This window comes from Psammomys obesus, unplaced genomic scaffold, assembly GCF_907164565.1.
Source record: "Psammomys obesus unplaced genomic scaffold, mPsaObe1.curated_primary_1811, whole genome shotgun sequence".
NCBI lineage: Eukaryota > Metazoa > Chordata > Mammalia > Rodentia > Muridae > Psammomys > Psammomys obesus.
The window spans coordinates 3933463-3956459 of record NW_026596046.1 but is presented as its reverse complement, the minus strand read 5'-3'; the positions used below and the strand labels follow the sequence as shown (position 1 = coordinate 3956459).

Sequence of the window (22997 nt, the reverse complement as noted above, 5' to 3'; positions counted from 1 at the left end):
TTGTTGTTTTGTTGTTTTTTTTGGGTTTTTTTTTTTTGGTGTGTGTTAAAATTTGGTCAGTTTTTGTTAAAATACAAAACAGCTTTGTTTTATTAAAAGAAAGTTGCTGCTCATGATTGAAAGATTGAAACAAAAGCTGGTAGGGTTGGCAGTTCTTATCTATGGGAGTGAACAGAGAGATCCTTTCTCTCTCTTCCCTTATTCATTTGGGAGGAAAGTCAATCTAGTTGCTTTGAATTTAGGGAAGCTTGCTTTCTTTATAGAGGTTCATTTCTAAAGTGGCATTAATCTTCAGTTAAAATTGCTGTGGGAGAAGAGAAATAGGCCTCTGGCACCTTGATGCACATAGTCTTGTGATGCTACTGATAACCATGTAACAGAAACAGATCTACCAGCTCATGAGGGGTGTTCGGAGAACACTATGCACAGCACTGTCCCCTTTCACCCTACGTTATGATAGCTCCGAAAAAAAGTTGTTTTTTTTTTTAAAGAAATAAATACATAGTAGGCACCTCAGTTAAAAAGTGACATTAAGAGGGACTGTATCACTTTAAACTGCTAAGAGCAATTAACCCAATTCAAAGGAAATTTGTTTTTAAAATTTTTGATGTTCAACTTTTCGATCATTTATTATCTCCATGACAGACTAATGGGAAATAAAACTCAGCTACCCTGTGGTCTGGCTAGGAGCTACACTGGAACTTGTATTGATTTTTATGGCTCTGGAGGGTTAGGGACTTGAGACTTTTGTGTTCATGTTTTGTAGATGTGTTTGTGATACGTATAACATAAAACCCTTTTTCTGTATGGCTATAAATGAAGTTAGAGGAAGTGAATCTGACATACAACTGAAACTAGATAGAACAGTATTGCTGTGACTTTAAAACAACCTATCAGATGCTCTAAATCTGTTTTTCTGGAACATGTATTCATAAATACTGAGCTTAGAGGTATTTTATCTTTCCTTGTTTTACCCAATATAAAACATGCTCTTAAATGCCCACTTAAGATATTTTAGAACTGTTGCAACTTTTACTGTTGGTTTTCTGATGTTAGGCATAAAGTTGCTTAATTTGCTAGTTCAAACTTGATTTCTGCATTAAATGTAGAGTAGCGTCGGTCCAAATTAAGTTAAAAACAAAGGAAGTTCCTGCGTGTGGTTTCCTATCTGTTAAAACAAAAACAACCCTTTCATAGCTTCTAAGTGTTTTCCCTGAATATTTTTAATATTAACAGTACAAGTCTTGGTATTTTATTGTGCTGAATTGTTTCCAGAATGCTTTCCTTTACTTTATTAAAACCTTATTTTTTTTTTAAAGGTAAATGCTTTGTTTTCTTTTCCTTTATCAGAGCACAGCAATGGAGGAAACAGCTATATGGGAACAGCACACAGTGACGCTTCACAGGGTGAGTTTCTGCTGCAGTAAATAATCTGTGTTATAATTCAGGATACTGGCAGCTTTGAAAACAATAGAGGAAAGCCAGATGTCAGGAAGCCAAAAGAAAGGGGATTTTTTTTTCTATATTCTTTTGTTTAAAATTAGATTTATAGTAAATTCTTCATTAAGGTCAGAAGTGAGCATGATTACTTTTTCACATATCCTTTGTTATTTCTTACATGTTTGCTCTTTATCTCCAAAATTAAGTAATTTGTTGCAAAAATTTTAAATAATCAGATAAAAGATTATACATGAAATTATAAACTGGTTCTATGTACATGTTTGTATGCTCGATGTTAATCAAGTTATGTTTCTAATAAAATCTTGAAAGAGGGCTTAGGTTGTAGCTCAGATGATAGTGTGCTTAGTTGTTGCATGCATGAAGCTCTGTGTTTCATCCCCAGAATCACACTAAACTCATCTGTGAAATCCTGGCCCTCAGAGATACAGAAGGATCAGAAGTTCAGGGTTATCCTTAGCTACTGTGTGACTCTGTGTGTGTGTGTAAGATAATTGTTCATTTGAAGCATGTACAGCCTGAAAATTTAAGATGTTCAGGAAAATATTATTAGTAAACACAGGAAATAAGCGCTTTGAAATTAGACTGGTCTATATTTTAATTCTATTGCTTTTCTGTTGCTTTATAAATGGGGATGGAACCCAACCTGTCTTGTAAACCTTGGTGTTTACATATTTTAAATGAGGCTAGGACCTGGAGACAGGGCTCAGCAGGAAATAGTGCCTGCTCTTCTAAAGGACTCAAATTTAGTTCGTGGTACCCATTTTGGGTTGCTCACAACTGTCTGTATCTCCAGAGGCTCCAGTACCCTGTCTGGCCTCAGCAGGCACCCTTAAACACACATGCCCACACACACATAAAAATAAAAATTTTAAAAATTAGCTGGGCTTGGTGTCACACACCTTTAACCTCGGTGCTAAGGAGGCAGAGGCAGGTGGATCTCCTTGAGTTCAAGGCTGGCTTGTTCTACATGGCAAGTTCCAGGACAGAGAAGCCTTGTCTCAAAAATAAAAATAAAATGGTTTAATGGCACCGATTTATGCTTTGTTTGTTGAAATATGGTTCCTTAAATTCACCCTTTTTCTCCTTTTGAGCACATCTGACTCTACAAATGATTCTTCTGCTTAAAGCATATTTAAATTTATGGCATATACCTCATACTGATTCTTCCTGAGAAGGTAACAAGTGAGGGTGGGGAAATCATGTTCCTGGACACTACCCTGATTATCTCATGAGTGTTTGAATCTGCACATTGTGACAAAGAGTCAGCTAATTATTCAAATGAAGTGGTTTTAGGCAGGTATATTTGACCTTTCTCTGTCTCAGTAAATGAAATCAATTCAATAATATGTATCTTTTAATTCATAAAGCTGAAATATAGCTTCCTGTTTGAACTGTGCTTGATAGGTAGCATGTGTACATCAGATCTGTATGACACATAAAATAATTTTATTCCTTATGTTCATTGCTTGATTGTGATATAATGGCTTGGCATCTTTTTTATATTTTATATTTATTTTTCTTAATAACCATCATTTTGGTTGGTATAATGTACATAACAGTAAATTCATACTCATGTGGTATAGCGTTGAGTTTTGATATTTAAAATGCAGAGTGACTCTATTACCTTAAAGTATACCTCAGACTCCTTTGTAGTCAACTCTGTCCCCTTCCTCCCTGCATTGAGCTGCTGATCTGTCTTCTTCAGCTTGGACCTTTTCCCAGGCATTATATAAATGGATTCATATAATAAGTAGCTTTTTGAGACTGACTTCATATGCTTGAATTAGTGCATTTGAGACCTGTCACAATGTTGCTTGTATTGATATCTAGTTTCTGCTTATTACTAAATTCTACTGCATTGTATAGATGTATAATAGTTTACTCATCTTATAGTTGGTTTATCTTATAGTTGATTTAGGTTGTTTGCGGTTTTTGTTGATTATGAATGAATCTGCTTTAGTGTACAGAGTTTTGTATGATATAACTATTTTGGGGTAGTTAGAAATGGAATGGCAGCGGTTTTATGCTAGCTGCTAATTTTATAGGAAATTACTAGGCTGGATGTGGCACTTCACCAGAAGTGCATGAGAGTCAGTCTTCTCATCAACTCTTGATATTGTCGATTTTAACTGGTTTTTAGCCATTCTAATAGATGTCCAGTAATATCTCATTATAGCTCTTTTAGTTTGTATTTCTGTATAGATTAATGCTGAGCACCTTGTAGTTATTCGTCTTCATTGCCAAGTTGAATGGAATCTTCCAGGAGAGGCATATCTGTGGACAGGTTTAACTGAGGGGGGAAGACCCTTTCTGAATATGGGTGGTATTATTTCTGTAGTCCTTAATCCAAAGGAGGCATCTTGTGGAGTACATGGAGTACATATTCACTTTCTGATGAAAAGACTACCAGCTGCCCTACGCTTCCGCCACCATGTACTTCCTACTGCTAGACTGTATCCTTTCTTAATCCATAAATAAGATAAACCGCTTCTTCAAGCTGATTCTTGTCAAATATTTTACCACAGGGATAGATAGACTACACGCTTCGTTCTCTGTTCTCTCCCAAGTGCCCCATTGATCCTGGGGATTGAGCCCAGTGCCTGTATTGTAGAAAACTGTGACCAGTGAGCCTGGTGGCCAGTCCTGTTGTGTTTTGATGTGCTTGTCATCTCCATTTCTTTTTTTGATTACATGTTATCTGCACTTTCCTTTCTATTTTTGTGATAAACACCATGACAAAATCAACTTGGAAGGAAGAGCTTCATTTTACAGGTCCTGATCTTCTTGCTTTCCTTCCTTCCTTCCTTCCTTCCTTCCTTCCTTCCTTCCTTCCTTCCTTCCTTCCTTCCTTCCTTCCTCTCTCTCTCTTGCTTTCTTTCTCTCTCTCTCTCCCTTTCTTCCTTTCCTTCTCCCCCCTGACCCCCCCCCCCCCCCCACACACACACAGTTTATCACTGAGGAAAGACAGGGCAAGAACTCTGACGTGAGAACTTAGAGCCAGAGACTGAAATAGACTATAGAGGAATGCTGCCTACTGCCTTGCTCCTTATGGCTTGCACAACTTGCGCTTTGTTGTTTTTGAGGTAGGGTTTCTCTGTAGCTCTGGCTGTCTTGCAACTCAGAGCCACTTGCGTCTGCCTTTGGAGTGCTGGGATTAAGGCATGTGCAGCATTTGTTGCTTGGAAGATGTCTCGGATGCCGGTGACGTACTCAGGGCAGAATCGAAGCAAGAGACAGATCTCGCTCAGTGTGCACTGGCAGTAGGTTTGACGCTGGCAGGGACTGATCTTCTCGGTGGCCACTCTAGTCCTGTGCACCTGGTCATAAGCAGAGCTGACATCGTCCGTACTGCAGCTGTGTGTAGGGGGGCCCACATTGGATGGTTGCCCCCTCACCACCGCCCCCTCCCCCTGGGCAGACCCCAGCAGCTCCCCCTCCCCCAGCCACTGCAGCTGCCCTCTCTACTCCTCCTACCTCCCCCTGCTGTCCCTCCTGTGCTTTCAGGCTTTTTATTTTTTTAATTTATTACAATTTATTCACTTTGTATCCCAGCTGTAGCCCCCTCCCTCGTCCCCTCCCAATCCTACCCTTCAGGGGCTTTTTTGTTTGTTTGTTTGTTTGTTTGTTTTGTTTTAATGCACTTTGTCATAAATGAACTTTTTTTTTAAGGGAGTAGTCATCTACTGTATGACCTTTGATAATTGTACTCTCCATGGGTAAACAGTTCTTGGTGAAACCCTGGCTTGAACACCCCCAACAACTACAACAAAAATGAATGAAGGACAAAGTATTACCTTTCCTTGTTCTTTGGCTCTTGGTGTTCTCATAACATCTTAAATTCATGATTTCAGTGTTACTGCAACAGTTACCAGTATTTTTTTTTTTAATTTGTGTGTTCCAAGTAGCAGATATTAATAATTTCCAACTCATTCCCAGGAACAATTCAGAGATCTGAGCCATGCTCTAAAAAAACAGCCCCAGCGGTCTGCTTAGGTTTTATTCCTGTTGTATCCTAGGTAGAACTTGATTGCACTTGTAGATGCAGGAACTTTAAACTTTTCTGCTGGAAACTTTGTACTAGTGCTATGAAAGGCTGGAGTGTTGTCCTGGACTTGGGAAGACTTTGGGTCTGGTTCATTTGGGTGTGTTACGTTTTTAGTAATAACGTTTACAAAACTAAGAAAATACTAAATTATAAAAAGAGGGGGAAAAAAGAAAAGTTATTACTTCAGGGAAGGAGGTGAAGAAGTCTGGTCTGTTTTTGCTGAGGCAGAGGCATTTCTGTGCTGTGTTCCCAGTACAACACTCAACACTTTTTGGAAACCGAAGAGCTGTGAAATTGACATACCCCTCTTATCTGTTTACCTCTCATGAACCCTCAAGGGGGAACTGGCATCTCCTAAAGCTCAGGAAGAAGCCAGACACTGAACGCAGCCTGTACTGGCCATCACATGGCCAGATTTGCCTGAGGATTGCCTATGTAGATTGTTGAGATTACACTTCCAACACAGACCCGAAAGCATGCTCTGTTTCCTTAACATTCAGAATTCGGCCCCATTTGCCTAGAGCTAATGAGACACAGAACTGTAGATGTCCTCATTCCTAACTTCTATCACTATCAAAGAAAACAGTACATAGGAGAAACAATTTTAAAAATCACCTATTGTGTGTATGTGTGTTTGGTTTGACAAAAAAGCTCCAAGAATCTGCCCATCTTCACTGCCTCGTAGCACGAGGGTTAAAGGTACACAGTTGGCAGGTTTTATGTGGGTCCTGGGGATCCATACTAAGATCCCCATGTTTATGTAAAATAAACCATCTCCCTAGCCCCTGAAACATGCTTTTAACTAATATATGCATTCTTTCAGTTTTCTTATTTAATAACTAATGCACTAATAGGAGAAATGTAATGTGATAATGGTAAATTATACCTCCAGTTTCTAATGGGTGATTTGGCCCACTCACATTCTATTCTCAGTGTTAGAATACAGTTGGGATAGGCATTTGGAATGGAAGCTATTAGAGCTTCACAATGCCTTTTACTTTCAGTATCACATATATTTTATGCACTTAAAAACTACCCAAACAAAAAAAAATCACGGCAGACTTAGAACTAGAAAACAATTAGCTTTCTATCCTCTTTCATATCTCATGCATATTACCCACGTTTACCCCTTCATCACCTTACATTTAGCGTTTCTTGTTCTCTTTATGCCATATACTGTACCCACACATGCATTTGTTTACATACATACATTACTGGCACTTTTTTGCATGTTAGAGAGATCATGATTTTTTTCTTTCTGAGAGTATATGATCTCATCTAATTCTTTATAGAAAATACCTTGTTTAGTCTACTAGAAAACTTTTGGACCCAAACACAGTAAAGTTGAAGGACGTAAAATCAATATAAAAAACTCAGCAGCTTTCCTTTATATTAACAGTCTACTCTCTAAGAAAGAAGTTAGGAAAAATATTCCATTCAAATGCTTCCAACCTCCCCCTCCTCCCCCCCCCCACACCATTTAAGTATTTAGGAATATACCTAACCAAGGAAATGAAAGATGTCTTCAGGGAAATTTTCATAATATCTAAAAAGGAAGTTAGAGAAGATTCGAGTTCATGGAGAAATACTCTGTTCTTGGATGGGCAGAATTAATATTATGAAAGTGTTTATATTAACCTAGTTCATAGAATAATGCAATACCTGTGAAAATTTCCATGTCACAGGTATTGAAAACAAACACTACAGTAGTTCATATGGAAACAGATAGACCACAGGTAGCCAAAGCAGTCCCAAGAAGAAAGAGCTGTGTTGGGGATGTCATGGTACATGACTTTATATTATACTATAGAGCCACAGTGATAAAGAGGCTGGTACCGCTAAAAAAAAGACAGAAAGATCAATGGAATAGAACAGAACCTCTAAGTGAAACAGGAGAATCTCAGCCACTTAATTTTTGACAAAAGAGGCAAAAATATACATTGAATAAAATACAACTTATTCAGCAAATGTTGTTGGTAAAACTGGTATTCTACCTGCAGAAGAATGAAATTAGATTTGTATCTTCCTATAAACAAGTCAGTTCAGAATGTATCAAACTTTAAAGTGTGAAACACTAAAAGTTTTATAAGGAAACACAGGTGATAAACACCAACAGCACAGGAACTAACCCAAATTATCAACAGATAGGTCTACATGAAAATTAAAGATTTTTCTACAGCAAGGAAACTATAAGCAGAGCCCACAGATAGAATGGGGGACAACCTTTGACAGCTGCACTGCAGACAAGGGGCTAATATGCAGAATCTAACAAATAACTGCAGAAATGAAAGGAAACAAAACTGCCAATCAACAAATGGGCAAGTAGATTAAATAGATAGTTTTCAAAAAAGAAACCCAAATGGCCAGTGACTATTTTAAGGGTATTCGATATCACTAGCCATCAAGGAAATGCAACTTAAACTCCTTTGAGATACTCCTTATGCTAATCAGAATGGCTGTCATCAACAAATTTAACAGTGTTAGGATGTGGAGAGAGAAACTTTTATTCACTGCTGCTGGGGGTGCAATTTTCCATTATGGAAATCAGTTTGGAGATTTCTCCAGAAATTAGAAAAAAAATTGACCCACATATACCTATACATGTATACCTATATACATATATGTGTGTGTGTATATATATATATACACACACACACACATATATACTTCATTATATATGTATGTATATAGTAGGTAAAAGAATGGCTATATTCTAATAAAACCATATTTATAAGAGTGGGGAATTAGACAGGCTGACGAAATAGTTGAGTTAGTAAATACTTGCCTATATACAAGCATAAAGACCTTAGTTTGGTAGCCCCATGTGAGAAAGCTAGGGGGTTACAATTGGGATATAAAGTGAAGAAAAAATGTGTGTGTAAAAGCTAGGTGAATTGTCATGTGTTTATAATCCCAGCACTGGGGAATAGAAGCTGGGCTCACTGGCAAACAAATCTAGCCTAATGAGCAAACCCTAGGCCAGTGAGAAACCTTGTATCAAAAAGTGAATGTTCTCTCCTGAGGGCTGACATTAAGGTTGATACCTGACCTCCATATGGGCACACATATGCATGTGTGCCTGTGTGCATACAGTAAAAAAGCAAACAGAATAAATTGCAACCTGGACAAATTTGACCTTTGGACCATAGTTTTCTGACACTGACCTAGAGCAATAGCTTTCCAGATTTATTGGAAAGAAAGAATCAGCTAGGTTGTCCTTCTTACCAAAGATTCTGAATCCTTTGGCTTAGGGTAGGCTTGGAACACCATTTTGAAAAATGCACCAGTTTGAGATGCTTTTATACTTTTAAGACATTCTTTCACAGAAATGAAAATGTTTGTTACTATGTGATGGTAACATGATAGTGACCGAGGGAACACAAGTACACAAATAATGACAAATCCATAATTAAATGAATGACGTAGTATTTAAATGGATCAAAGTCCTCTGGCTTAAAGGCCTTTAGTTTTTCTCTTTACTATCAAGAATAACATATGATGGGACTTGGTCTTTCATTTGTGTTCTTAAAGGAAACTTGGGTTATCTTTTAATAGTAGAAACTGTTGAAATACAGTTCCTTTTTTTGCTTTGTAGTGTGTTTTAGTCAGGATTTTGCTGTGTAGTTTTCCCTTGAACTTAATAGGTAGGTCTGGCTGGCTTCAAACAAGAATCTTAGTGCCTTAGTTTCCCAAGTACTCAGGTCCAGTTCATTTCTTTTTTCTGGGTGTTCACTCTATGCCAAGCACTCTCAAAAGAGCCTGGAATTAGGAGGAAACAAGTCAAATTTGATTTTTTTTTTTTTTTTTTTTTTGCATTCAGTGGTGGTCTTTGGGACAGCTAAATACATACCTCATGCAATAGTCTGTCTCATTGTGGTGTATTATAACCTCTTCAGGGTTATAAATTTCACCTCTTCAGGGTGAAATCTTAGTTTTGTATCTCGTTAGTTACATCCAATAAAATTTAGTGGGCATATGAAATAATAGTGGTCCACAAAGACACTCCTAAGAGATCAGCAGGACTGTCCAGCAATACTATAATACAACCCACATATAGAAGATAAAAGATTTTAGTCTTCATATTTTAAAAAAAATGGTTGAAAGTTTTCATAAACTCGTATTTAAGTCAAAGTATCATTTTAACATGTAATCAGAATTTTAAAATTATGTGCTTTTCCTCATGCTGCTATAAAATGTGTACATTTTACAATTTGAGCATATTTTAGGCAGGACCAACTACGTTTTTTTTAGCAAGTGTCATCTATTGCTGAAGGTGTTTGCTATCTTAACTAACATTTAAGGTGGTTTGAGCCGGTGCTCTACTTCTTCCATCATAACACTCCACTTTATTTTCAGCCAAACTTTAGCCAAATACAGAAGTTGCTGTATTTTAAAATCCTCTGAGAAATAAACTAAGTGCTCAGTGAGTTAGCCATTTCTATTTTCATACTAAAGTATTATGGTAAAGTTTTAAGAGGATGAAATTACATAAGCAAAGATATTAGGGACTCTGTAGGTGAGCCGGTAAGGCTTTTACTAAGAGGGAAACTTGGGATGATAGTGTCAGTACAGCGCAGGGGGTGTGGCTCTTTAGTCTATGGTGTCAGGAGAGCTAAACAGCTCTCATAAACAGCTACATAAAGCAGTGAACGTGGATTTCTTGCTACACATGTGCAAAATGAACGTAAAACGAATCATATGCCCAAAGTGTCCCTCAAATCCTAGAACTTCAAAATAGAAGAATAGATGTTGACCTCAGATTAGGAAATGCTTTATTGTATACGATGCCAGAAGCCTAAAACAAAAGAGGAAACAGGCGTAATCAAATTGGGCGTAATATAAATTCGAAACATTGGTGTTTGAAAGGACACCATCAAAAAAGTGAGACGGTAACATAGATTGAGAGAACAAATTATATATTAATTAAGGATGTTTGAAGTTTGTTCTCTGTACTCTTACAATCCAGTAATACAAAGACTGAGATGAAAAATGAGTAAAAGATTTGACTAGATATTTTTCAGAGATACAGAAATGTACAGTAAGCACATAAAGAGATGCTCAGTATAAAGGGAAAATACCATCAAAGCCTAGTGAGCTCTCCCTTCATAACTGTTAATGTGGCTGTGAGAATAGTAGAAAGGGTTGTCAAGGAAGTAGATCAATTGGCACTTTTATACATTGCTGCTACTAATGTAAATGACACTATCATAGAAAACAATTTAGGAATGTTTTAGAAGTTAACTGTAGCTACCATGTGACCCAGCAATTCTCCTAGAAATATAGCTAAAGGAAGTGAGAACAGATATTCACTTAATAAGTTATGTGAATAGTCAGAGCAACCTTACTTATAATAGCGAAAAGTAGAAATAACACAAATACCCATTTGCTAATGAATGAGTAATAAGATGTGCAGTGTCTATGTAATAGAGTATTTAGCATTTAGTATGTATAAAAATAACTACATTGTTAGAAATCAGTTTGTTCGGTCAAGACATAATATATTTGTACAGGCTTAGTAATTGTCAAAACCCTCACTTCATTTGCATGCCCTTTAGCAGTGTACAAATACTGTCAATATGGAACTAGACAATGACAGTTTGTTATAAATATAGCCTGTCCCACATAAATGCTATGTAATAAGGGCATTTATGCCTGTGAGGCAAAATTGGTTTATTGGGAACCCATTGCTATTGTATATTTTATTAATAACTATAATGTTATCTTTATTATTTGAATAACATTGTATGTGCACATACGTGGCGGATGTCAATATCAGGAGTCCTCTTCTGTTGCTGTGTATTTGGGTATTCTGTCCTAATTCTAACTCAAAACCCCTTGAGCAGTTTTTTTATGAAATTGACAGTAGCAACACAAATAGCAAAAAAAATTTTTTTTAATTCTATTTTTTAAAGGCAAGGTCTCTGTTTCTCAAGCTTGCTTTGAACCTACAAAGATGACCATGAATTTTTGATCCACCTGCCTCCACTTCCCCAGTGCCAGGCTCACATGTTTGTACAACTCTACCTGGCTCAAATAGCAAACTTTAAAATCAAACATTCAAACACAATATAATCCAAAGATACACTAACTTGATACTTAAATTCTGATAAATGATGGTAAATTAGTTGTTTTCTGTGATTGAAATACGTGTCTGTAAGAGCAGAAAGTTTTACGTACAGTAGAAACACTTACAGTAACAACCTGAATGTGAACTGAGGTATTGTCATTTCCTGAGCACAGTGGCATCCACAGGGCAGAATGCACATGCTGTGTGTTCAGAAACAAGGCTGGAGTATAGTCCTGACATTTAGAAATACTTGGAGTTTCTTTCTGTACTGAGCCATTGAGTCACTGTTACAGATATTTTAGTTCTTACAGAAATTTGTAGCTTATTATTCTTTATTTAGTAAAAATATAAAGAAAAATGGTTGATTAAAAACTGATCCATTTCCTAGAAAATAACACTGTACATAGGACATTCGTGTGTTACTGTGTAGAGATTTTCTTCTAGAATAATTGGAGGAAGTTGAAATACCTAATACTTGATTTTTAAGGTGACGGCTGAATTGAGTAAAATGACAGATGGTATGTATATAAGTTAAGTGTGTTATTTCTGATCCAGGCGTCAGTGTTCCTTTAGGACATCTGATAATCAAAAGTAATTCAGAATCTTACTGTTTAGAATTTTAAAATCAATTTAGTGCTTAGGGAATATTTATGCAGTTGACATTTTTAATATTGTTATATCTGGTATATAATTTACTGGAGTATGCATTCTTGTAGAAGGGACTGATGATGGTAATGTATAACCAGGCAAGTGAGTACATATCACAGATGCAATAAGATTATAATTTACAGTTTCTACGTTATATATGCTGTAATGAGCGATTTTGTTGTTCTTAATAAAACTATCTTAACTGTAATTGCCATTTTAGGCTCCTGGGTTTGGATTTGGAATCGCAATATCTGGTGGAAGAGATAATCCTCATTTTCAGAGTGGGGAAACCTCCATAGTGATTTCAGATGTGCTAAAGGGAGGGCCAGCTGAAGGACAGCTACAGTAAGTGTCTGGGCTTTTGTTCTTTAATTCTGATCTTGATCCATCCTTCTCTACCTCAGTCTCCCCCCCCCCCCCCCCCCCCGAATTGTTCCTGTTCCCAAGTATGGATCTATTTTGTTAGTGATTCTGGATTATTTATACCCAGCTTGTGCTGTACTTAGTTACTATTTTCCCTTAAGTGAATATATACTTATACTTAAGAAATCTTTATCAATGGTGCAAATGGTTAGCTACGTATTACTTTAAATAGAAAGTAACTGTGATGGTAAAAGGAGTGAAAGAGAACTAGTTTAGGTGGACACTGATTTTTGAGGGCCTCTCACTTGACGTCTGCCTTTTCTCTATGCTAAAAAGATTGGTGAAATACAGATACTAAGAAGGGTAAGAAGGAAAAATTGAGACTATAATCAAAAGATTTCAAAGACATTTAAAAGAAGAAAGATTTAATACTTACTGATGGCATCTCTCTTAGCTGGTGACTTAATTTCATCTAATGCTGTAATTCAGCTACCAGTGATCTTTTTGTTTGTACATGTGCCTGTTCTGTTCAGGAAACACTGTGCATCAAGAGAAAAAGAAACTGATGTTCTGTGGTTAGTTGCTAAATGCCCTGGTGAAAGACCTGACAGTAAAATTTGATGTTGCTTTATCATTGCTCTAAAGACAAGCAGATTAAATTGTCATTCAAAGAAGACTTTAGAAAGGTCTTAAGTGCTTTTCTTTAACTTGTTTTTCTGGTGCTCTTTCCCCTCTTCTTAGGGAAAATGACCGAGTTGCAATGGTTAATGGAGTTTCAATGGACAATGTTGAGCATGCTTTTGCTGTTCAGCAGCTAAGGAAAAGTGGGAAAAATGCAAAAATTGTGAGTATCTTTTGTGTTCAATTTAGTAGAAGTATCAGCTACTGTTGATACTTGTGCAGTATTTTAATCCCCACCCCACCCTGCTGGGTTCACACCCTTCTCCAGGGCCTCTTTTGTTTTCAGACAGGGTCGCTCTGTGAGTTCTGGATGTCCTGGAACTCTGTGTAAACCAGAATGGTTTCAAATTCACACAGATCCTTCTGCCCCTGCCTTTCCAGGTGCTGGGATAAAGGTGTGTGTCATCACACCCAGATTCACCTCCTTTAAGGAAATGAAAAGGCAGTTCTAAACTTAGTTGTTGCCAAGTGAACAATTTCTATTTTTTTTTAACTTTTTGAAAATTTTTATTAAAAAACACAAAACACAGACTTTTCATTTCAGTATGTGGCATGTTGCAATTTCCAGTTTGTTCAATGCTTTAAAGCTCAAGGATTGCTCACTGATATACACAGGCCTAAAGCATCCTAGCTTTTGGCAAGCAGGAGACTCAACAACAGTAACAACAACAACAAAATCAAAATGGGAACAAGCAACTTAATGCAAGGCATACCTGTAAACATATGTACTATGTATGTAATCTATGTTCAGATAAAATTTTTCTTTTCAGTTATAAAAGGAGAGGGAGTAGAGTCTTGTGGCTTAATGTTGCATTTTCTTTTATGTACTTATGTTAGCCTGGATCTTCCCAATAGTGTGAAAGTGCCTGTGGTCCTTTGTTTACCAGGAAAGTGTTACCTTCCTTCTCTGAACCCATATCATCTACCACTCTTGTTAACTGTGGTGTGTTGAACAGAAAAAGCCAAGATTGTCAATGAAGAGTTGCTAAGGGTGCATTTCAAGTTACTGTCTTAAAGCCAAAGAGGTGAAACAGAGAAGAAAGCAGCTGTCTTTTCTCCTTTCTTAAAAGCACATTGCTTGTCTTTTCCATGTGCTGGCTTCTTACCTCCCAGATTAACCAGAGTGGGTCTTTTTGGAGAAAACAAATAATGTTTGAAGTTGGAAGACAGGTAGCAAGAGAAGCCAGCAATCTTTAGTGTTGACTCAGCATTAGAAGATTCTTAGCCAGGAAAGAATATAATATGGAAGAGAATAACAAGACAATATTATTAGGCAGAGCAGATTTGAGGTAATTTGGGAGGGACTAAAGCTACAAGATACATAGAATGATAACCAACAAGAATACCTCTTAGAAGTGGGTATTGATGAGAACAAGCCCTAATGTTAAAGTTTTATTCACATACAGAGTGAACCACTTGACCTTGAGAGCACAAGAAGAAAACATTAAATAAATGAGAGACATTGAAAAGATTTTAGAAGAGGGTAGGAGTTAAACAACAGTGAGTCTAAAGCAGGCTGAGGAACTGAGGCCTTTGTGACTGATTAAAAAGACCAGCCTGTGTTAGGCAATTTGGTTGAGAGGGAGCAAGATATAGATGAAAGGATTGCTGAGCAGGAGTAAGAATTCTGCTAATAGAATGAGTTTATAGATGGCCTAATCAATAAAAAGTATTTTTATTATGTCAAAACACATCTGGTGTTTATCATGGCAGATGAGGGGAAGAAGCCAATAGAAAGTCATTTAAATGTGACTGCAAGTGAAGCCGTGAGAAAGTCGGTGATTGAGAAAACAGAAGAGAATGGAGGAATCAGAAATAAGCGAAAAGTTTGAGTAGCTAAAGGTGTCAGAAGAAAACATGTGTTTCCCAAGAAGCTCTTGCAGGCTCTTGAGGAAAACCAGTGTAGCATTCTGAGGGAGCCAAGTGGCTTCCGAGATCACAGAACTGCACAGTCAGAAGATCCACATAGTTCTCGAACTTAGAACAAAGAAGTGAGTGGACAGGGAACACTGAGAAAGAATGCAAGAACGAGCTTGCACTCATGCACGAAGTTATAAATTGGACCAGCACAGAAAAAAAAAAAAAAAAATGCAGTTTGTGTCGGGGAAGTATGCTGAGCCCATGAGCTCCCACAGAGTAAGTTGTGCATTAGTTTGTGATAAATAAATATATCCCTTAGTAGTCTGTTAGGACAATTGTAGATCTTGATAATGATGCACTATCAAATTTTGATTAAGAAATGAGGTTAGGCTTGAGCTTGTTGTGGTTTTGGTTACAAAGCATCTGTAAGATATGTGATATGCTTAGAGTAAGTTCCAGTTCTTCATTCCACACACCAACAATTATTAATTCTCTGTTACCTTGTGATTCTTACCACTTGAAAATTTGTTAAGAATTATGGATTTAGTAAAATTATTATTCCAAATCTGTTGTTTAGCCAGATCTATAAGAGAATGGAAAACAGCCATTGTGGAAATGTATTGGTGTGACTACTATATTATCTCCCTTTGTATTTAAATTAGTTAGTATAGGTCAAGAGAAATGTATGTTTCTCATGAATGGAGAGTACATGAAAGTCACTCAGTTTATTATCTCTTTTTATTGTAGACCATCCGAAGGAAGAAGAAAGTTCAGATCCCTGTAAGTCGTCCAGACCCTGAGCCGGTATCTGATAATGAGGATGATAGTTATGATGAGGATGTACATGACCCAAGAAGCAGCCGTGGTGCTTTAGTTAACAGAAGGAGTGAGAAGAACTGGGCAAGGGATAGAAGTGCAAGTAGAGAGAGGAGCCTGTCCCCTCGTTCAGACAGGCGGTCAGTGGCCTCCAGCCAGCCCGCCAAACCCACCAAGGTCACATTGGTGAAGTCTCGGAAAAATGAAGGTATCACTAACTCTTCTGTTGTTTTCACATGAAACTTTTCAAGCTAGTTTTAACGAGAAATACAATGAACACATTTCCTATCTGTTTTATTCTATTTCTCTTTCTATTCATGTTCTCTTGCTAAGAGTCAAATCCTGTTAAGGCAGACATTGAGACATTTTCGCAAATCAATTTTGTTGGAGCAAACTATTAGTTGAATTTTGGTTTTATTGTGATAGGAATAGCCAAATTCAAATTATGCTATGCTAGCAAGAAATGTCACACTATCACTGAATTGAAATGCTGTGCTTTTCTTCACTGTTTGGATTAATAGTAGTATGATCATGGGAAGAAATCTAAGAATTTATTTGGAGGGGAGAGCTGGGCTAATTCATAAATGAAATTAACATTTTAAAACTGAAGCCTAATTACTTTCTTTCACATCAAGTTATTAGCTTTTAAAATAGCTGTTTCCTCCCTCTTGCTTTTAGTTACATGTGACTGATCATTTTGATTTCAGAGATGTTAAAGAAAGTATTTTGAAGGTTAGTGTTGCTGTAACCTCATTCACACGACTTGTTGCTGACTCTCTTCCACTCCCCAGGGAAGCCTGCATTGGTGCTGGTCCTTCCTTGACACTTGCACTTGAACACTCTCTCTTCTAGTGCCTGCCCCCAGTCCAAAGCTATTCACAATCTCCTCTAAGCCTTTTTAGTACTATTTCACAGTTAACCTAATATTTAGAACAGTGTCATCTTTGGACTTCTGTAATACTCACCTTTCTGAAGTTCCCAGTGCTTTTCATGTCCATCATTCTACCTATAAACACTCTAGTTTTCTGCCCAGGAATCTTTTCTTTGACTTACTGTGATTTTTGTTTTTTTCTGTAGACAGTCTCATTCATCCCCATTACCTCAGGGCACTGCTCATGTCATTATTTACTTTTCTAGTCCAAACTAGTATACTTTTGTGTTTCCAGCTTAGACATACTCGGCTATCCATAGGGATTCCTCAGCATTAGCTACATCTCAAGGGAATCACATCTTATTCTTCATTTATGTGTGTGTGTTTCTAATGAAGGATTTCTTCAGCTGCATTCCTGTCAATTCAGTTTCTCAGTCAGCTAAGTACAGATGATTTAGTACTTAGCCTTGACATCTTGAGCATGTCCTAATTTCCTTCATACCACTTTACCTGTCCTACTTCTGTCTTTCTCCACTGCCATTTTCTTCCCAGGCTGCTGCTAGAGAGCAGCTGGACTTTGTAAGTTTTGTGATTGGCCTGTGGGTTCCATTCAGTAAACTCTGGAGACTTCTGAAGGTTCCATCGTAGTTGCTTCCACTTGGGTTTGTAGCAGTGTCAGTTGTACTAGACTTAGGACTTTATCATACCTGCCATATTCCTTTCTTCAAACTCCGGTATATTTGTTTTGAATACCCTTGGGCCTCCTGCGCATAACTAAGCCCTTTAGGCTTAGTTTTAGTGTTTTGTGGGTAAAGTTTTAGCGTTGGTATTTCTTTCTTATAGAGGCCTTCTCTAACCCTGATAGATATGCATATTTAGTCTCAATGTTTGAATACTTTGTTGCACTAGTAAATTACCATGGTAATATCTTTTGCTCTGCTTTGTAAGTTGCCAAGGTATAGAAACTGTCTGATCTGTTGCTTTACTTTGTTGTGACTGCATATAGTTACTGTATACCTAAAGAAATACCTAAAATAAAATGAATAAACTGATAAACAAGTAATATTTTGGCTTCCATTTCTATGTTGATCATTTGAAGCCTTTTTTCATTGTTTTGTTTTAAGACAGGGTCTCACTGTGTAGCTCTGGCTGTCCTGGAATACTATGTAGATCAGGCTGGCTTTGAACTCACAGAGATCCATCTGTCTGCCTCTGCCTCTGAAGTGCCATGATTAGAGTCATGCATCAATCCAGTTGTAACCTTTTTTTTCCCCCTTCTTTTGGTTTTTAAGACAGGGTTTCTTGGTGTAGCCTTGGCTCTCACAGATCTAGCTCTGTAGACCAGGGCTAGCTTTGAATTAACAAAGATCCCGCCACCTGCCTCTACCTCCCAAGTGCTGGGATTAAAGGCGTGTGCTACCACTGTCCAGCTCAGTTTTAACCTTGTGAATTAAAATATTTCCTTAGTCCTTTATTTTTCTGTGATGTCAAGACACTTACCATTACCTTCCTGGATCTCCTAATGTCATTTTTTTTCTATGCTGGTACTAGTTCTGCTTCTGAGTATACTCTTTGAATATTTACCTGGAGTTAAATTTTAACTGTGATTGACCATTTATTAGACTTTTGCATGGCAGGCTTCACAGTTTATCCTAGATTAAAGACTTTGTTTTTCATCCTGGCTTTTCAGTTTGGGTACTGGTTGAATTTTGTTTCTTTTAAAATGCAGTGAAACTTAGAGTCCTCCTTTTTCCTTTCATGGAACAAGAGCCATTCTTTTTCTCTTGACACAGGACTGATAATTACAGCTTTTGTTTTGATTGTCTGTCTTACTGAGATAGAGTCTTTACTGTACTGTCCACAGCCCTGTCCTGATTAAGCCACTGAGTGTGGGCATCGTGTGTGCTCTGCCATACCTGGCTTGGGTTTTTATTTTTTTAATGAATTTTTTTTGTCATTTCCTTAACTCTGATCCTTTACCCACCGATAAGATTACCATTTCCTGGTCCATTGTGGGCTGCATAAATGAGAGAACACTGTGTAATTAACTCCTAGTCACATCGTGTGACTAGTTGTGAACCATTGCATGAGTTAGGAGTAGACTGTATTAAAATGTTCGAGTTTCTCTTCAGTAGAGGTTTGTACACACCTAGGAGCCAAGGAAAAGAAAACTAGTGTTTGATTCACAGAAGTCACTACAGAAGTATTATCAGACTTCAGAGTTTTTCAAGCCCAAGTTCTTCACACTAAAAAAACTGCTCTTTAAATAATGTAAGACGCTAGCTAGTATGTCATTACATGACATAATCAGAAAAAAAAAATGGTTACTATTTTTTAGGACCTTTTCAGTAAGATGAGAACACATAGTATCATTTCTTTGAACCATGTTTTACTTTGCCTTTTCATGACATTGCAGACTTTTCGATGATTTAAAGATAATGGCCTTAGGTGCAAGGTGACTCATAAGGACAGTAATTTTTGATCTTACAATTTAAACTGTACTTAATTGTTTTAGGATTTTGAACTAAAGATATTTAAATGTATTCTTCCAGAATATGGTCTTCGATTGGCCAGCCATATATTCGTAAAGGAAATTTCACAAGATAGTTTGGCAGCAAGAGATGGTAACATCCAAGAAGGGGACGTTGTCTTGAAGGTATAGTCATATTGTACATTATAATGAACTAAAAATGGAAAGCAAATTTTAGAGTTATTGTGTAACATCTGCTTGTGTTTGAAGCAGTTTTACCACAGAGAATAATCAGCATTTGCCCTGCCCATTATGAGGTACAGGGTTAAACTGAGAGAATTAATTGCTACAAATATTTATCATTCACCAGGATAATTTTGATAATTGTTCTAGACACTATTGAAATGCTTTCTGGTTTGCGTATAGGAATGCCTTTGATAATGTAGGAAAGTATTAAGGTAGTATTAGGTCTTCCGGTGATCTGAGGAGTATGTCCTTTCCTGGAGCAGATCAGACTTAAGTTTTAGTTTGTATTTTGTTGTTTACTTTTCAACCTGTAGTTTCTTTCTGTTGCAGATAAATGGTACTGTGACAGAAAATATGTCATTGACAGATGCAAAAACATTGATAGAAAGATCTAAAGGCAAGTTAAAAATGGTAGTTCAAAGAGATGAGCGTGCTACCTTATTGAATGTCCCTGATCTTTCTGACAGTATCCATTCTGCTAATGCCTCCGAAAGAGATGGTGAGTACAGTTCTTTTTGGAAGGTCCCATTGGTTTATTTCTTAAAGTATAGGAGAATTGGGTAGATAGTTCGCTGTAGTTTTGGTTTGATTACTGAAGATGATATTAATGCTTAAGTCATGTCATGTGACCTACTCTTAGCTTATTTCTAATATCATTGAAGTACTTTATCATAATCATTTCATGGGAAGTATTCTTTTTATTTAACAGACATTTCAGAAATTCAGTCTCTAGCATCAGATCATTCAGGTCGCTCTCACGACAGGCCTCCCCGCCGCAGCCAGTCACGATCTCCTGACCACCGCTCAGAACCCTCTGATCATTCCCGACAGTCTCCACAGCAGCCCAGCAATGGCAGGTAATGGGTCTTATTAAAAACAAAGTATATAGAGAGCTATTTATAAATAAAATTAGAAGATAGACTTTTATTATTTAAGATCTATTTTTCTTCCTTGGTGTAAACACTGGTTTAAATAGAAGACAGTCAGGTTTTTTGTTTATTTGTTTTGTTTTGTTTTGTTTGAAACAAGGTTTCTCTGTGCATCCCTGGCTGTCCTGGTACTTGCTCTGTAGACCAGGCTATCTTTGAACTCAGAAATCAGCCTGCCTCTCTCTCCCAAGCGCTGGGATTAAAGGCATGCACCACGGCCACCTGGCTCTTCCTCCCCCTTCCCCCTCAAGATGCTAGGTAATACATTTAATAGACAGGCAAACCGGGAAGTCTTTGCCACTGCTCAGTTCTGACTTATAGCACAGAAGCAGCAGTATATAAATGAGTATATAAATGCAGCATGGCTATATTCTGCTTGATGGCCACTAGGGAAGATAGTTTGTTCTTCACAGAATTAAGACCAGAACCACTATAAGACTCTCTTTCTGAGTGTCTTAACAGGAAGAGAGAAAGTGACCATCCTTAAATACCCACAACCCTACATTGGGCTAGATCTTTACAGTAATCACAGTAAAGAGTCAGCCTGTTTACCATGGATAAAAAGAGAGACCTGCATATGTGATAGAATAATTATTCAGTGCTGAAAGGAGGAACTCCCATCACTTTCAGTAACATGGATGTACACAGGATGATGCTGGGACACACAACATCTCTGGAAGAAGAGACACTTGAACTCAAAGAGAGGAAAGAAGGTTGGGTAATGAAAGAAGTGAGGAGATGTTGGTCAGAGATCACAAACCTAATGTACATTGTGATGACTATAGTTAGTAATATATACTTAAATTTTTGTAAAATCTTAAGTACTCTCATCATATACTGTATTTATATTTGAGGAGATAGACTTAACTGGTCATTTCTAGTGATATACACATATCCAGGTAGACACATTGAACACATACATATAATACTACTGTGATTATGTCACAGTAAAGGTAGGAAGATAGAAGAGAAAAAAAATCCAATGTCAGAGCTGAAGAGACAAATTAGCACTACAAAGTGTTGACTTACCTGCATGCAGATGTTCCCCTAAACTTTAAAACTCACAGAAATTGCTAAGAGGAACCGTATGAGGAATTATCAAGACCTGGACTACAAAGATTATATGTCTTTAGGATAGTGAGCAGATGAGAGAGAAGACTGTACGATTTACAAATGCTAATTAAATATGCTGGGGATGTAGTTCACTTGGTAGAGTGCTTATCTGGCATGCATAAATTCCTGAGTTCCCCCACATACAAATACCATGAATTCAAATCCCTGTAATCCCAGCACTTTGGAGGTAAAGACAGGAAAATTGGAAGGTCAGGGTCATTTTAAGTTATAAAATTAGTGTTTTAGGGTTACTATTGCTGTGATAAAAACACCATGGTCAAAGCAACTTGGGGAGGAAAGGGAACATTTGACTTATTTTACATCACAGTTCATCATCAGAGGAAGTCAGGATAAATTCAAGCACGACAGAAACCTGGAGGCAGGAGCTGATGCAGAGCATTTGGAGGACTGCTAGTTACTGTTTTGTTTCTCTTGGCTTGCTCCGTCTCCCTTCATGTGGAGCCCAGGACCAGCAGCCCAGGGATGGCACCACCAGAACAGTTGGGCCCTCTCCCGTTAATTACTAATTAAGAAAATGCTCTATAGGCTTCTCTATAGCCTCATCTTATGGAGGCATTTTCTCAGTTGAGGTTCTCTCCTATCAGATGACTAAATTGTGTCAAGCTGAAATAAACTAGTCAACAGGAGTTTGAGACATCTTTGGATATATGAGACCCTGTCTCAAAAAAAAAAAAACAAAAATCCAGTACTCGTTAAATATATGCATTCGTAAAGGTATTTGTCTGTGTACTCAAGTAGCCCCAGAGGATATTTAGTTGCTGTCATCACACCTTCAGCTTGTAGGTATTTGAACTCCGTGCATCCTCTGTACACCTTAAGCTTTTTATCTATTAATTATCTGAGTCTTGGTCTTTATTTTAAGCTTGAAATGTTTTTTAAAGGATTATTATATCTCAAATGCAAAATTGGTTTATTATTTTAAAATTGATTGTTTTTACCTATTGCAAGCAAACTATTGGAAAAAAAATCCCTATTACTTTGAAGTCCCTATTACATTGACATGGAGATGACATTAACATCTCTGGTGGGTTCGTTTCGTTATCTTGGGGCCAGCTATACTGTAGCACATCCCTCGCACCTAGAAACTGATGATGAAAAGGAATGGTAGTAATCAGAATCTTAACAATGTAGCTGCTTTTTGACTGTAAACAAATTTTACATTATAGGAAGTTCTTTCTGTGTTCTTTCTGTTTTATTGTGTTGTTTGCTTTTTTTTAAAGCATATATTGTCTAAAGCAATAAGCTTTACTCCATTCACCTTCCAGCTCCCTATTAGTCCTGTTTTCTTTTTTTTTCCATACTAAAATACACATGTGAATGAAAACATGAGTTACTGTGAGCCTGTTTTATATGCCACTTAACATGATAATCTCCATTTCTGTCCTTTTTCTTGTAGATGTCATAAT

General features: G+C 37.2%; 1 protein-coding gene across 8 annotated transcripts in view; it reads left to right on the top strand.

The window, feature by feature from the left end:
• Tjp1 (tight junction protein 1) overlaps positions 1–22997 on the top strand; it is a 243765-nt gene that overhangs the window by 179047 nt on the left and 41721 nt on the right. For all 8 annotated transcript variants that reach the window (XM_055623480.1, XM_055623479.1, XM_055623476.1 and 5 more), the window contains 7 exons: positions 1351–1407; positions 12442–12566; positions 13326–13428; positions 15873–16149; positions 19365–19468; positions 19859–20027; positions 20238–20385. In XM_055623480.1, coding sequence (XP_055479455.1) covers positions 1351–1407; positions 12442–12566; positions 13326–13428; positions 15873–16149; positions 19365–19468; positions 19859–20027; positions 20238–20385 — 983 coding nt within the window. The remainder of the gene's footprint in view (positions 1–1350; positions 1408–12441; positions 12567–13325; positions 13429–15872; positions 16150–19364; positions 19469–19858; positions 20028–20237; positions 20386–22997) is intronic.